A 15,923-nucleotide genomic window follows, 5' to 3' on the forward strand; every position below is an offset into this window, starting at 1 on the left:
CGCAGGACTGGGGCTTAGAAATGTAATTCATCCCGTCTTCATCAGGTCGTCCACGTTGCCAAATAACAATGGCAAAAGCATTACGTTAAAACATACCTATACGAATGACCCCCACTGGATAAATCGTGTTATTTTTCCATAATCCAAATTATTCTGCGAGGAGGAGTTGCGGTAGGATGCGCGTGACCACCGGCTGAGCCCATACATTGAGCAACCCGCCTAAAATAGATAAGGGGGCGATTAAATAGTCATGTTTTCCGTTACTATTGTTTTTTAAAACTGCAGATTTACAAATCGAATATCCGTTGTGGTGAAATGAGGGTAGATTAAAGGGTATAGTCATCTGCAAATTAGTAAACGTCTACTGTTGTCAAAACAAAAAATGTGTTTAGAGAAAGGAAAAAAAATCTTAAAAGTTTGCCATGATACTATTTAGAGAAACCTGTGGCCCCGTAGGATTTCCTTAGCGATCCGGGTTTTGATCGCTCCGACCAAAGGTTATGCTGCAGGACGGAAACAATGTTGGGGACCCACCCACTTGTACGCCTGTTGAACCACGCCGAGCTGTCCGCCTTATTTTCCCCACCCGCATTTCGCGAAGACGGCCCCTATTCTGCTTCTGATTGGCTTAACTGTAACCCCAACCCCACCCTAACTCTAATTCTAACCAACCTAACCCAGGGAGGCAACAACTAATAACCAATCAGATGCAGAGGAGGGCGGGTCTTCGTGAAATGCGGGTGGGAAGAAATAAGGCGAGCTGTCCCCGTCTCTTCCTGGATCTGAAGTCGGTGGCGATAAAGTAAGTTCATCTAATCTTTTTTTATTGTCATCGGGAAATGTCAACGAAATACCGGGTTCACAGTTTCAAATACAATTCACCACCGCATCTCCATAGCACAAAGGTGTTGATCAAATCTGTCACGGTGTAATGTAAATCAAAGTCTGCCCTTGTTGTGAAGTCCCTCTCGGTGTTCATGCTAATGTATACACGCCGACCGTAAACGGGGCGCTTTTTCAATCGTCAACCTTCAGGATGGAGTTTTTTTTTTTTTTCAAAAAAATGTCTCCGCTTGTTTCTGCTTTAAATCCTGACACGTTGCTCAATGCGACCGACTCTGCAACTTCGCCTGGGTGGGATTATGTAACGGCTCACGGCAGGGCCGTGAAACGGATGCAGATGTCGGAGAGATGCGATACAACGTTTGTAACGCACACCCGGTGCGCGTTCTGCCGTAGATGCTGCGGAGCAGGAGGCAGGGCAGGTCGAAAGCCTTTGGCCGACGCGTGGATTGCAGGCCTGTCGAGCAAGAGACGGCTTTATGCGACAGGGACTAAATAGTCGAGTCATGCCAAGTTTCGCATCCCCAAAATAGTATGTATCCCGTAGCCAATATCCGCGGTATCTCTGGAACGCGCATGGATTTATCTAAAGTGGGTGCAGTATGTGAGTTTATCTAGTCAAGTCAAGTCAGTCTTCTATAAAAAATTTAAAAAAAAATGTAAATAATATACCCGCGGGAATTGTTATCAAAGTAATGCTTTTATTGGGTATAAATATATCAACCTTATATTTTTATGATTTAAAGAAATCGATTCGAACACTGTTTTGTTTGAAGTCAGGCGGCAGCAACATAACTGATTTTGATATACAGAAGTGTATCAACAATTTATTTATTTTATTCTCAAGAAAAATCAGTATTTCCATTTTTTTTACATTTTTATTGTTTAAGTAGAAAACCGTACTTGTTGTAGATTACCTATAATTATTTCCATTAAAGAAATTTAGTTATATATATATGTGTGTGTGTGTGTGTGTGTGTGTGTAGATTGTCATTATCAACACGGTTTTACAAACGACATGGCATACTGATAGCACAAGTGTTTTTCTAGTTGCCATTTGCCGACTTGTGGTTGGCTGTGCCACTTTGTACAACCAAAAACCAACTCCAACAACGAACAACAGTAATTCAAATAAAAGACCATCTAAAAATACGGGTCCTACGTAACCGTGACGTTGCTTTTCCGCGAAGCCACTGAACCAGGAACAGCCGCGGGAAACATATTCTTTCGGGGATACAAAATGTGTCGTGACAGGGCGCCACTCTGCAGTACTGCCAGATATCCGCCACCTCGTATAATCCAGTTTTCCAAGGACAAGCCTGTAAACCCGCGTAGTAAACGACGGGAGAGGGCGTGGAGGAGCAAATAACTCTGGGCAAACAATTCCTATTTACACTCAGAGGAGGGAGAGTAGGGACTTGCACCTTCAACAAACTTGCGTTTTCATTTAAAATAGGTCCAAAACTAATCTGCGTTCGTTAAACATAAGTGCGCCATAGGTCTAAAGAATTGTGAATTTGTTGCCGTAGAGATAATTGTGAAGTAGCCTACATTTTACCTATTGATTGACTATCCTTGAAAATTCATCATCTGATAAATAGACAATTTGTAACACCACTGATAACAAAATCAGCCAAGACAACGACAACAAGCTCCACATATAGTAGTAGTATGAGGTGCAGCATCCACACACACAAAGTTTCAGTCATTTTGTTTCACACTTTTGCCACGCTTTGGCATATACTGGTAGACATAAATGATCTGTGAGTTCGCCGGGTTCACATGGGTGGTACTCTATGATGCTGGCCAGAGGGCAACGACTCATATACAGTAAACAGAGGATGTGCACTGCATGCCCTTTCCTCCCCAGTCGGGACTCACAAATTGTTGTTGTGCACTTTTGCTGTCGTCCAGCGATCTTACTGGATATGCTGACTATCTTATGCAGTCTGTTTTTTATTATTCTCTGGCAATGAAAAGTACCACGCACAAGTAACCCAGCATAGTACTCTAGTCTGTGATCACTTAATTACTTTTTGAGAGGAAGGAAAACTCAGCCCTGTAAAAAACAATGAGCGTACTCTTATGTAATCGTCCAAGAATGGAGATCTAGACACAAGGAAATCACGAGAGCACTGTCCTCAAAGCACTCAAATAGCATTACATATGAAAAAAATTTATGACCAGAGATAAATTAAAACTTACAATAGCAGCCTAGTTAGAACATATTTCTTTATTGTTTGTTTATCCAATTTTGTTTGGCAGTGTAACCATGAACGTGCCACAAAATGGGGTTTAAGCTGCAAAAAATTATCTTCAGGCTTTTGACCAGAGTTTCAACAATTCCCTACATTGCTCTTAGGGGAAGGGAGGGACAGTTTTACACCCGTGCCAAATGGGAGTGAGGATTTGGGGGTGTAAATATTAGGTATTTCATCTTGCTTTTTGAATGTGGCTCAAGAATTCAGCTCCATTTGAAAAAAAAAAACTTAACTCACTAGAAACCCATGTATTAACAGCAATGAAAATCCACTGGCGCTTCAGACAAAATGTGTTCTTCATGGTAACATTCAATCACAAAATGTTTACAATAAATCCAATTATCTAGATTTCTCACATTCATCAGAGAAATAAGCCATGGCTTTATCTTGTCCCTATAGGAGCTTAAGATGAGCTACCCTGGATACCCTCCACAGTCCGGTGCCTACCCACCACAAGCAGGGGGTTATCCACCCCAACCAGGGACATACCCCCCTCAAGTAGGTGGCTACCCACCAGCAGTGGGGGGCTACCCTCCTGCACCAGGAGGCTACCCCCCACAGGCGGGGGGATACCCACCACAAGCTGGCGGATACCCACCACAAGCTGGCGGTTACCCTCCTGCTGCAGGCGGTTATCCTCCAGCAGCGGGGGGCTACCCTCCGGCGGCTGGAGGCTTCCCCCCTCAAGCAGGAGGCTACGCACCGCAGCCTGGAGCAGGAGGCTATCCTGCCATGCCTCCAGCAGGTGAGAATACGTGTTGTGACGTATCTGTTCATGAAGTTGAATCTATCAAAGGATGTGCCTTCTCGGTATTTTGTTTGTGATGTTAAACCAAAGTCATATATAATAATAATCTGAGTGCTGAGTACCTCAAGGCTTAAAAGTTTGCACACATGCACTGATCTTCCGGACAAAGTTGACTTGTCTCAATTCACCAGTTTTATTATGGCCCACTGTTGCCTTCATCATATCATGTAACATATACAGGAATTCCCTCCTATAAACAAAATCCAGTATTCAGTATGGCAAAGATAAAATGTATTGGTATCTCGAGGGCTGTTGCCTCAGTGAGATTATTAAAACTATATGTCACTTCACTTGCTTTTAGTCACTACCGTATTGTTAAAGAAAAATGCTCATATGACCTTATGGAATGATTAACTATGTGACCCTCTGAGCTAATCATCCACGAACACATACATATATACTACATACATACATATATACTACATACGCATGCATACATATATACATACATATGTATACATACATGTATACATACATACATACATACATACATACATACATACGTACATGCATACTTGTATGTATGTATGTATGTATGTATGTATGTATGTATGTATGTATGTATGCATACTCATATGACGAGACTGCTTTTTTTCCTCCATGCCCTGATGAAGGAGGCTTAGGGGCGACACGTCAGCATGTCTATTGACACGGCCAAAATAAAATTGGGTAATTGAGACAAGTCATCTCTGTCTTGTTCAGGAAGTCAACAAGACTTGGTCTTAAGCCTCTCATTACACTGGCTGCGGTGTGCGTAACTGGTGCACATGTCAGACTTGAAACTTGAGACAGAATTCATGTGAACAACAGGAACATTTTATAACGCCGTCGTCCATTCGTGTATTTATCTTCTCGTCTCCAGGAGGAGGATGGGGTGGGGCACCACCAGCTGACTATGGAATGGTACATTTGAATATTTTCTCTTGCTTCTCACCTTTGCACTGCCAAGGAGTGAATAACATATGGGCTGACTTAAGCATAATCTCTTATTTGTTCAAATCACCTTATCTCTGCTTACTATCCCATCTCAGCCTTCTTTGTTATGTATGAAGTTTGTCACCAAATTGCGTATTACCACTTACAGCTGTCCTCTCTTTCCAGCCAGGCGGGGCTCAGCAGGGGTACCCAGCGGGTCCCGCTCCAGGCCAACAGCCCATGCCAAATTACCCCGGAGCCCCCCCGACTAACCCCTCCATGCCTGGATACGGCGGCGCTGCCCCCACCCACTCACCAGCGGCACCTGCCATCTCAGTACGCATTCATATTTATTTTTTTAGCAAAAACTATATTCTGATGTCGATTACGGCGAATTTACATCTGAAACATTTCAACATTATCATAAATGAAAAAGTCCCTTTCTTCTTTTTCTGTTTTTTTTTTTTTTTCATCAGAAAGGATACAGGGGCTCCATTAAAGACTACCCAGGGGCTGATCCACTGAGGGACGTGGAAGTCCTTCGCAAAGCAATGAAGGGTTTTGGTCAGTTGATGATATTCATTTGAATAATGACTATGTTCAGAAAGAAACGCTGTTCATTAGATGACATGGACTCTGACATATAGTAACGTGATCTCGATAAACCTGAACAGGAACTGATGAAGGAGCTATCATTGAACTTCTTGGAAGTCGCACTAGCAAGCAGAGGGTGCCAATGGTAGCCGGCTACAAAACTACTTATGGAAAGGTAATATTTACCAAAAGAACAACAACCAAAAAACAGATGATTTGGCTTCCTTCGGCTGTTGTGGTCCACATGCGCCATATGGGATTCATATCTCGGGTGACCTTGCTTTCATGATGTTGTGCTTTTCTCTCAGGATTTAATCCGCGACCTGAAGTCTGAGCTCACTGGAAACTTTGAGAAGCTTGTTATTGCCATGCTGATGACGCCTGCACAGTTTGATGCCTCTGAACTCAGAGAGGCCATCAAGGTTGGAAAGCCAAGTTATTTCTTGCCCTCACTGCAGTTTTGGTTCTGGGGGCAAAAACCACATTGTGTGATGACTCATCATGTTGTGAGAAGGAAAAAAAAAAATCCTAAATTGAGTGTTTGAGTCGGACTTGAATCACTTGTAATAATAACAGATTAATTTTAAGTTATTGTTCTTTAAATGAGCTCTTCTTCTGTGTAAGTCTCAGGAGGTATGAGTTGCATTTTCATTTGGTTATGCTGTTTTTCCTTGCAGGGTGCAGGAACTGATGAAGCTTGTCTGATTGAGATCCTGGCGTCTCGCACCAATGCCGAGATCCGTGAAATCAATCATATTTACAAATCTGGTGAGCATTTCTCTCTTCCTTTCCATTGTTGATAAAAGTTAGTGGGATTATAAGGGCATGATAATACTATATCTGGTATGCAAACTTTTTTTTCAAGTGAGGTAAAAGTATTGGCTGTTGTATGTTTTGTATTTGTACTCTGATAGGAGCCAAATGGGTATCATTTTAATTCATCATTCGTATTTATGCTAATATTTGACTATGGAAATCTGATGTATTTCCATGCATCTTCTAGCTTAAAATATGAGTATGTATGCTTTTTCATGTTAATCTAGCCTGCAATCCTTTTTTATGGGTCTAATGATACAAGAGAGGAAGGAGCTCCTGATCTATTCAGTTCCCAGTTGGTTTGTGTTGTACTCTGCATTCAGATCAAAGTATTGTATTTATTTTAGATGCAAAATAGCTTCTCACCCATAGCTTGAACCTCTCTCAAAAATGATGTCTTTGTATAGCAACATATGGTGGATGAGGAGCCAGTCTTACCATGAACATCGTATGGCTACTGAGATAGATGCTTATTAGACTAGGTACATTGACCATGGATAGTAATAGAAGATAAGCCTGCAACCACTATTTATATACTTAGAGTTCTTAATGCTCATACCAAGATCAGTTGGCCACTCCTAAGAGACCGTGTGTATGCGTGTACTTAGCAGCACACACATACACACAGTCTATATTAGGAGTGGCCTTCTTTCCATTCAGGGCTGTAGCATAGCAGCTGGCCAGTGTGGATATTGTCTACCACTGCAGTGCATCCTGCAGCCAGACATTTGTGCATTGCCTGCTTTTAGCTGATGAGTTGACGCAATAGTCAGTTCTGACTTCGTCTCATTCAGCATATAGATTTAAGTGCATAAGTGCTGACTGTCGCTGTAGTTTTCCTTTTGCCATAGTGTGGTTGCATTACCTTGTTAGCCTGTGTCGGGTATGATGGAGATGGTGCACATTTTGAAACCTCGATCTGGAATTTTATTTGTAGCTCTAGGTTTTAGATACATCTTTTTTTTTTAAACATTTTTACATAGATTTTTTTTACATTTTACTACATTTAAATGTAAAATGCAATGTATTAATGCCTTACAGGATGAAATCCTGGAACTTGATAGAGTTTATGCCACTTCCCCATCACCCGACTTACATAAAAAAGTCTTTCACTACAAACAGAATATGAAGTTTTGTCAAATGGACATGCAGAGAGCCTGCTTTTGAAATCGCGCTCCAATAATTATGAACGGGGGGAAATCCGGTAGAATTCTTGCACATCAGCTTTGCCAGGCATCGGCTCGTCAAACCATAGTAGAAATTCCTACTCCCTCAGGTATAGTCACTACTGACCATGATGAAATAAATTATACATTTTGTGATTTTTATTCAAAACTTTATGCTTCTGACCTCCATGTAGGTCCGTCATTAATTGATTCCTTTTTCCAAAAACTTGAGAACCCCTCCATTGATGTGAATGTTAAAGATAGACTTGAGGAGCCCATCTCTGAAATTGAAATAATGCAAGCAATTGGAACCATGCAGAGTGGCAAGTCTCCAGGGCCAGACAGTTTTCCAACTGAATTTTATAAGAAATTTTCTTAGCTTCTTTTCCCATTATTGTCCAAAATGTTTGCGAATCATTCAGTGCTGTGAGGCCTCAGTTTCTATATTGCTCAAAAAAGGTAAGAAACCCCTTGATTGTGCATCTTACCGACCTATCTCACTACTTAATACTGATCTGAAGATACTGGCTAAAGGAGGGGTGGGCAACCTATGGCCCGCATGCCACATATGGCCTGTTGGGCTGTTTAATCCGGCCCGTTGGGCATTTAAATTAATGCTATAATTAATTTAAATTATTTAAATTAATACTATAATTAATTTAAATGACTGTTATTCGGGGCGGCGTGATGGTGCAGTGGTTGGCGCGGTTGCCTCACAACAAGAAGGTCCTGGGTTCGAGTTCCGGGGTAGTCCCCCCTTGGGGGTCGTCCTGGTTCGTCCTCTGTGTGGAGTTTGCATGTTCTCCCCGTGTCTGCGTGGGTTTCCTCTGGGGGCTCTGGTTTCCTCCCACAGCCCAAAGACATGTAGGTCAGGTGAATCGGCCTTACCAAATTGTCCCTAGGTATGAATCTGTGTGTGTGTGTGTGTGTGTGTGTGGGCCCTGTGTGATGGCGTGTTGGCCTGTCCAGGGTGTCTCCCCGCCTGCCGCCCAATGACTGCTGGGATAGGCTCCAGCATCCCCGCGACTCTGACAGCAGGATAAGCGGTTCTGATAATGGATGGTTTTAGATACGTTTATAGATTTTTAAAGAGCTCGACTAGAAAATGGAAGATGCTTTCACAACTTTCATAGCTAACCGTTATTCAGGGGACAGGTCTGTTTTACTGGAAGGTGTGTAAACAATGGGGCTGGATGTTGCCTCCTGATATTACAGCAATATTTTTGTGCCAGTTCAATGCATGTTGTGATTTTTCAGATATCACGATATTATAAATATTGCGATTTTATATTATAATTTTTTTAGGCTCTAAGTAAATTGTGAAAACTGCAACAATCCAAAGAAAATATACAATAAAGTACATTTAATTTAAACCCTTTGTGTTAGAAAAGCTTAAGATATGAGTAGTCTTCCCTTGAGTCAACATTCAAATAATTCAAATTCACTTATTCAGAGATGTAGTATAATCATAATGTAAAAGCTCAATTAACACATCATAACGTGTAAATTGTGCTTCTGCATTATGATTTGGTGGAAATACTACAAAATTAAAATCATCATGGCTTAGAAGCACAATATTGCCCTGAATCCAGTTTTCTCCCCTCACTGGTTAATTGGTGTAAAAAACACCAATTAACCAGTTAACTTAGAAGCAAAATATTGCCCTGAATCCAGCCCCCCCCCACTGGTTAATTGGTGTAAAAACACCAATTAACCAGTCTCAGTAAACATAAAACCATTAGAGATGTAATTAAAGTGGTATGAATGGTGAATGGGTTCCAGACATAGTTACAGTAGTAGTAGTGGTATTACTACTAGTGATAGTCATGGTAATTGTTGCTGTTGCTGTTGTTGTTGTTGGTGGTGGTGGTTGTAGTGATGGTTGTAGTTGTTTGAAGTAGTAGTAGCAGTAATAGTTGTTGTAGTAGTAATAGTAGTGGTGGTAGTAGTAGTTGTTGTTATTGCATGTAGTAGCAGTAGTAATTGTTGTTGTATGGAGTTGTAGTAGTAGAAGTGTTAGTAATTGTGGTATTAGTAGAAGCAGTAGTTGTAGTAGAAGTGGTAGTAATCGTGGTAGTAGTATTAGTAGAAGCAGTAGTTGTAATTGTAGAGGTTGTGGTACTAGTAGTAACAGTGGATATTTATTATCAACAAGTGTACCAGGAGAGATCACCCAGCAGCTCACTGGGAGCAGGCCAGAGGTGTTAATAACACAGCTGTGTGCACAGCATGGCAAGTTGTTGTATGACTTTTTACCCCGATAACGTGACACACATGGCCGTGTTATAATGAACAGTTACCTCTACAGTCCAGTTGAAAAGCCTACGTTCATGACACATTAAATGGCAAAAAAAGAACTCCACGGAAAATTGGGCCGTCGTTCGGCCAGCGGGTCTGACCTCACGAGTTCATCTGGCTGACATTCTTGAGTGCATGTTGTATACGAGACAGTTAAGGATACCGAATGGATTTGGTCAGTTTCCTAAAAGGTCGTGATTTTGTTTTCAGAGTACGGCAAGACTCTGGAGGATGCTATCATCAACGATACCTCAGGACACTTCCGCAGACTCCTGGTCTCCCTCTGTCAGGTAGCTGACCTGTAATAACCACCACAGTGTTTGTATACTGAGACTGAATTACTGCTTTTTGTCCGTTGCAATTGATTCTGTTTTAGAGTGAAAAAAAATTTTTTTTTCGCCCTGCTTTCCAGGGAAATCGTGACGAAAGGGAAACTGTGGACATCTCCCTGGCCAAACAGGATGCTCAGGTACACATTTGTTAAAATTCCGTTTCCATTTCAGAACATTTTATAAAGGAATTGGCATGCTAAGCTAAGCTAACTGCTAGCCCGTGCAGACTGGCAGTTCCGACAGTCATCCTGGCTGGCGTTCGTTCACTTGGACAGGGATTTTTATTTATTTATTTTTTGCTGTTGCTTAGTTTGGATATATGTGTTTAGTTTGGATATGTGTTTTTGTCGTTGTGTTGCACTTCTGTGGGCTGGGGGGAAACGAAATGACAAATAAAGTGTTGCTGATTCCTGTTGCTGCTATTTATGGGGCTCCTGTGTTTGTGTATGTATGCATGAAACAGAAACTGTATGCCGCTGGGGAAAATAAAGTCGGAACTGATGAGTCACAGTTCAACGCCATCCTGTGTGCCCGCAGCAAGCCTCACCTTCAGGCAGGTGAGCCTTTTTGACATGGCAGTCCTTCCTCAAATGATTATCGCTCTTCCTTCAAACACTTTGAGTTCCCCATTTGACTTATTCATTTTTGAAACATTTGACTAATGTACACACAATTTGGCATACTAAATCATGAACTCACTAACTTCTGAAAAAGCAAAAACAAAAAATGTATTATACAAATTTTTCTCTCATACATCCTAGTAGTCCTATACCTTGGGTGACATTGTCCGTATGCTGTGATTTAACCGATCTTCCTGTGACTCATGTCTCTGCCAGTGTTTCACGAGTATCAGCAGATGTGTGGCCGCGAAATTGAAAAGAGCATCTGCAGGGAGATGTCTGGAGATGTGGAATCTGGCATGGTGGCTGTCGGTAGGTCCTCCAATATCCCACATTGAAAACTCACCTTTGCACATCTGAGACTACCAAACCGACTTATCTGACAATGCCTGAAATGTGTTTCTATAATTTTAGTGAAGTTGCTAGAACTTCCCTGTTGTTAGCAACTTCCCTGTCACATAAAACTAAAACATTTTATTGCAGATTAGACTAGATGTGGCATTTTGAAGACATTTGCATTCATTATTTTAAATTACATTTCCCATTTCCTGGGAGTCCGGGTAGCGTAGCAGTCTATTCCATTGCCTACCAACACAGGGATCACCGGTTCCAATCCCCGTGTTACCTCTGGCTTGGTTGGGCGTCCCTACAGACACAGTTAGCCGTGTCTGCGGATGGGAAACCAGATGTAGGTCTGTGTCCTGGTAGCTGCACTAACGCCTCCTCTGGTCGGTCAGGGCGCCTGTTCAGGGGGGAAGGGGAACTGGGGGGAATAGTGTGATCCTCCCACGTGCTACGTCCCCCTGGTTAAACTCCTCATTGTCAGGTGAAAAAAAGCGACTGGCCACTCCACATGTATCGGAGGAGGCATGTGGTAGTCTGCAGCTCTCCCCAGATTGGCAGAGGGGGTGGAGCAGAGACCAGGATGGCTCGGAAGAGTGGGGTAATTGGCCGGGTACAATTGGGGAGAAAAAAGGGGGGAGAAATCCAAAAAAAAAAAGCATTTCCAAGTACTCTATGTTAGAGAGGTTTTACCGAAAATTAGAGCTAATGAAAATACACAGCTAGCCCTTTTGTGTCCCGTTAAAATTAGAAATGGACTGTGCACTAATTCTAGTCACTAATATTTCCTCTTACTTTTTAGTGAAATGTATCAAGAACACCCCTGCCTACTTTGCAGAAAGACTCCATAAGGCAATGCAGGTATGCTCATTGTAAAATCATGGTTTCCTGTTGTACAAATCCATGTCAATAAAGCGTTTGTGCACATCACTATACCTTTGAGCAGCAGATTGGCATTGGTTGAATGACCCTAACCAGAGATTCATAACCATGCATTAGCATGTGTTTGCCTTGCTGACGTGTCCTTTAACAAGACTTTGAATTATCAACTCGCTCTTGGAGGGCTATTCTCTAGCTGACCCTGTTCTGTGACCTCCTTGCGAATTATCCTGGCACCCTGTCCTGGCAAAATTCCCAACCTGGCTCTCTCCGTCTGGCCACCTAATCATCCCCCATATAATTGGCTCAATGATTCCTCCCTCTCCACCTCAAGCTGATGTGTGGTGAGCGGTCTGGCGCAAAAATGGTTGCCGTGCATCACCCAGGTGGTGCTACACATTGGTGATGGTTGAAGTGAGTTACTCCCTTCAATGTGAAGCACTTTGCATGTCTAGAACAGCACGATATAAATATGATGATGATGGTGATGATGATGCTTATAATTATGCATTGACAGGGAGCTGGGACCAAGGACAGGACCCTTATCCGGATCATGGTGTCCCGCTCCGAAATTGATATGTTGGACATCAGACCGGTGTATGTCAGGACCTACGGCAAATCCCTGTACACCCACATCTCTGTGAGTCAAAAAACTGGGTCTTCAATTTCTGCTCCTCATAATTGAGCATTTCTATGAGATTGGTTTTCTTATATGATAGCGTTACAACCATCCTCCGTCTCTTTCCCTCTTCATCGCAGGGTGATACCTCTGGAGATTACCAGAAGCTGCTGTTGAAGCTCTGTGGAGGTAGTGACTAGCAGGAACGCGCTTCCGCTCACAAGGATGGCGCAGTTGTCCACATTGTACCAATGTTGCCGGACCTTGTATCACTGATGCATGCATGCAGTAAATTTTACTTTTTAAACGACAGCAGCCAATCAATCTTATATACGTGAGGCATTTTCTCAACTATATTCAAAGATGTGTAACTTTTTGCAACTGTATAGTTTTATGTGATTGACAAATAATAAATAACTTTTATTTAGATACAGATAAATGGAGATATATGGAGATTTTTAAAGACGGGGTAGATAACTTTGCCTCACTGTTCGAGGCAAGGCAGTTTAGAGCAAAAAGTGGGCCCCCTAACGTTGTGTACAGCATTGCAACACCCCCCCCCACACACACACACAAACGCACACATTTTTGTGGCATAGACTTTGTGAGAACCACTCTTGATTGGCTGCAAAATTAGCCTATCATAACTGTGAGCAAATGTCAATCATCTGATTCATCTGCACAGCTAATAGTTGTAACCTATAGGAGCAGAGGGTCAACATGAAGCATTTATCTTCAGCATCAGTGTATCAGTCTACCTCAGTGCATTTTTCAATTTAATACAGTTATCCCTTCTCTCACAGGATCAATACAGTCACAACATAAGAACAAAAATAAAGGAACAGCTAAATAAAGTATAGCAGCAGCCGTGCCGTTTCCATTTTTAGAATGAGGGCAATATCTAAACGCATTATTTACATAACGCTTTCTTTTCCGACACAACATCAACAGTACACATGCATGAAATCTCGTTAATCATGAGTTGGCTGACTAATTGCCAGCGGGCAAAAGCTTCAATGATGAAATCATGCCCACATCGAATACAATTATGAATGTTGCAGCTGCAATTGCTCATAGTTGTTTGATGATGCCATTACCGTTCAGCCGTGTTAATTAGCAGTAATCTGTAGAACAGAAGAAAACGAGATATCGAGATCTGTAAAGTTACCTATTCCGTCTTTGAAGTGGCCATGTACACTAACTAACCTGAGCTTTAGTGCTGCCTGCAAGTCTATGCAAATGTCTAATTTACACAAGAGTTGCCACATTTCTATTTTTGTTCTTTGCATATGAATAGTTCCGTTTATGGTTTAACAGTTGTAGGAACAACGTGGCCTTTTATATGGGAAGCTAAAAAAAACAAAAAAAACCCCAAAGCCTATAGCATGTGCCTATGTCAGTGCTGCTGTGTGTCAACAACTGGCCTTCTCAGCTGTAATGGAAGTCCATATGTTAACACTTTTGTGTGGCAGTCAATCAGTATCCTTGTTTCAATGAAAAAAAGATGTAATAATAGCACTGTTTGTTTCTCAGTGCTGCTGTTACAATACTTTCATTCATAGATAGTATATCTATTCCTGGTTTGTGTGTTATTACCAGTAGAGGGCTCTTGGTGCACATAAAGTGGATGTATGATGTTTCTGACCTAACTCTGAGTAGCTACTGCACTAACACTGTTTTGCCGCCTTCCTTGCAATATGATAATATTCCAGTCCTGAATTTCAATGTATGCTGTTGTCATTTCTTTTTTTAACATTTGCCATGTGTAGTTGTGACGTCTCCCGAGGATTATGTAAAGCCGCCAATTATTTCAATAAAAACGTTTGGACATAATAGAATATTCTGTGTGAACCGGGGTGATGTGTTTGCATTACAGCACCGACCGGCCATTGCCTACCAACATGGGGATCGCCGGTTCGAATCCCCGTGTTACCTCCGGCTTGGTCGGGCGTCCCTACAGGCACAATTGGCCGTGTCTGCGGGTGGGAAGCCGGATGTGGGTATGTGTCCTGGTCGCTGCTCTAGCGCCTCCTCTGGTCGGTTTGGGCACATGTTCAGGGGGGAGGGGGAACAGTGTGATCCTCCCATGCCACTCCCTGGCGAAACTCCTCACTGTCAGGTGAAAAGAAGCGGCTGGCGACTCCACATGTATCGCAGGAGGCTTGTGGTAGTCTGCAGCCCTCCCCGGATCAGCACACGGGGTGGAGCAGCGACCGGGACAGCTCAGAAGAGTTGGGTAATTGGCCGGGTACAATTTGGGAGAAAATGGGGCCCCCCCCCCAAGAAAAGTAAAAGAAAAACACTGACTGGCGACTCCACCGTGAGCTGGCACACAATATGCACATTTGCATTTCAAAGCAAGGTCCATATCCCCCTCACCACCTTGGGCTATATCATGACAGCAGCAAGCAAGGCTCTCTTTGGAGGAATAGAGGTTGCACCTACTGTAAAGGTGCAAGTGATTTGGCTTATATAAGTGACTTATCTGTGTGTCTTGCTCTCTATTCCGAGGAGGAAGAAAATGTTCAAGTTTCGTTTTACAGTTCATTGACAAGGGCAATGGCGTGGCAGAGCACAAAGAGCTTTTCTGGAGACTATAAATAGTGTTTCATGTGAGACACACCAGCAATGTCTGAAAGTTTTGTGTCTATTGTCTCTCTCTCCTTGGAGTTGGGATTGGTTTGGATAGGGGAGCCCAATTACTTCAGCAACCTTTACTTCATTTTGTGCTATTCTCACTTCATTTATGCAAGGAATGACCAGCATGTACAGGCACAACAAATGTGTTTCTATATACAGGTGTGTAATGGTGCATTTAATGGTATTGGTATATTTTCTCTAAATATGACTTCATGGTGATACGTCCTGAAAATGAAGGTCAAAAGGAAATCAAGCCTTTCATTTGGTTGGTATATATATTCTTGTCATTAGAGATAAAGCAGAACATATCCTTGAATCTGATTTCTAAGTAAAATGACTTTAAATCATTAACAGCTGGCGCTGATGTGAGCTAAACAGTTTTGCCAGTGCTATGTCCAAAATGGAACTCATCACACACACACACACACACACACACACACACACACACACACACACACACACGGAGCGAGCCAGGGATGTACGCTGTCACCAGCTGTTTAGTGCAGCTCTCCGTGGCAGCACATGAGAGGCTTGCCGATCAATAATATCCCTTTTCACCACTAGTGCTGCTGGTAGAGACAGTGATTATCTGTATGCCTTCACAGTCCCTCACACCCCTGACGCTTTAACTCATATTCAATATCTGAAATTGAATCCGCTGACCATTTTTGACACCTACTCTTGCAAAATAATTGATATTGTTTCACAAATGAAGTATTGTCCATGCATGCAAAGTCCCATTTAATGCAAATCTTTTGTGAAATTAATGCAAGTTCTTACTGTACAACTA

General features: G+C 42.3%; 1 protein-coding gene across 1 annotated transcript; it reads left to right on the top strand.

Annotated features, from left to right (window-relative positions):
- The first annotated feature begins 744 nt into the window (after positions 1–744).
- Positions 745–14,331, top strand: anxa11b (annexin A11b). The gene is made up of 15 exons (XM_056296599.1): positions 745–802; positions 3,504–3,849; positions 4,775–4,815; positions 5,014–5,163; positions 5,304–5,391; positions 5,502–5,596; positions 5,730–5,843; positions 6,099–6,189; positions 9,912–9,991; positions 10,114–10,170; positions 10,497–10,590; positions 10,870–10,965; positions 11,798–11,856; positions 12,392–12,514; positions 12,634–14,331. The coding sequence occupies exons 2-15, from the start codon at positions 3,513–3,515 to the stop codon at positions 12,691–12,693; spliced, it is 1,485 nt and encodes a 494-aa protein (XP_056152574.1). The 5' UTR covers positions 745–802; positions 3,504–3,512; the 3' UTR covers positions 12,694–14,331.
- Positions 14,332–15,923: the final 1,592 nt, after the last annotated feature.

The sequence above is a fragment of the Lampris incognitus genome, chromosome 17 (assembly GCF_029633865.1).
Source record: "Lampris incognitus isolate fLamInc1 chromosome 17, fLamInc1.hap2, whole genome shotgun sequence".
NCBI lineage: Eukaryota > Metazoa > Chordata > Actinopteri > Lampriformes > Lampridae > Lampris > Lampris incognitus.

Excerpts from the sequence above, each read along its gene's own strand:
- anxa11b (XM_056296599.1), top strand. The coding sequence starts at position 3,513 with ATGAGCTACCCTGGATACCCTCCACAGTCCGGTGCCTACCCACCACAA. Across the intron at positions 5,392-5,501 it reads CAAAGCAATGAAGGGTTTTG|GAACTGATGAAGGAGCTATC; the intron begins GTCAGTTGATGA and ends AAACCTGAACAG. Across the intron at positions 12,515-12,633 it reads CCCTGTACACCCACATCTCT|GGTGATACCTCTGGAGATTA; the intron begins GTGAGTCAAAAA and ends TCTTCATCGCAG.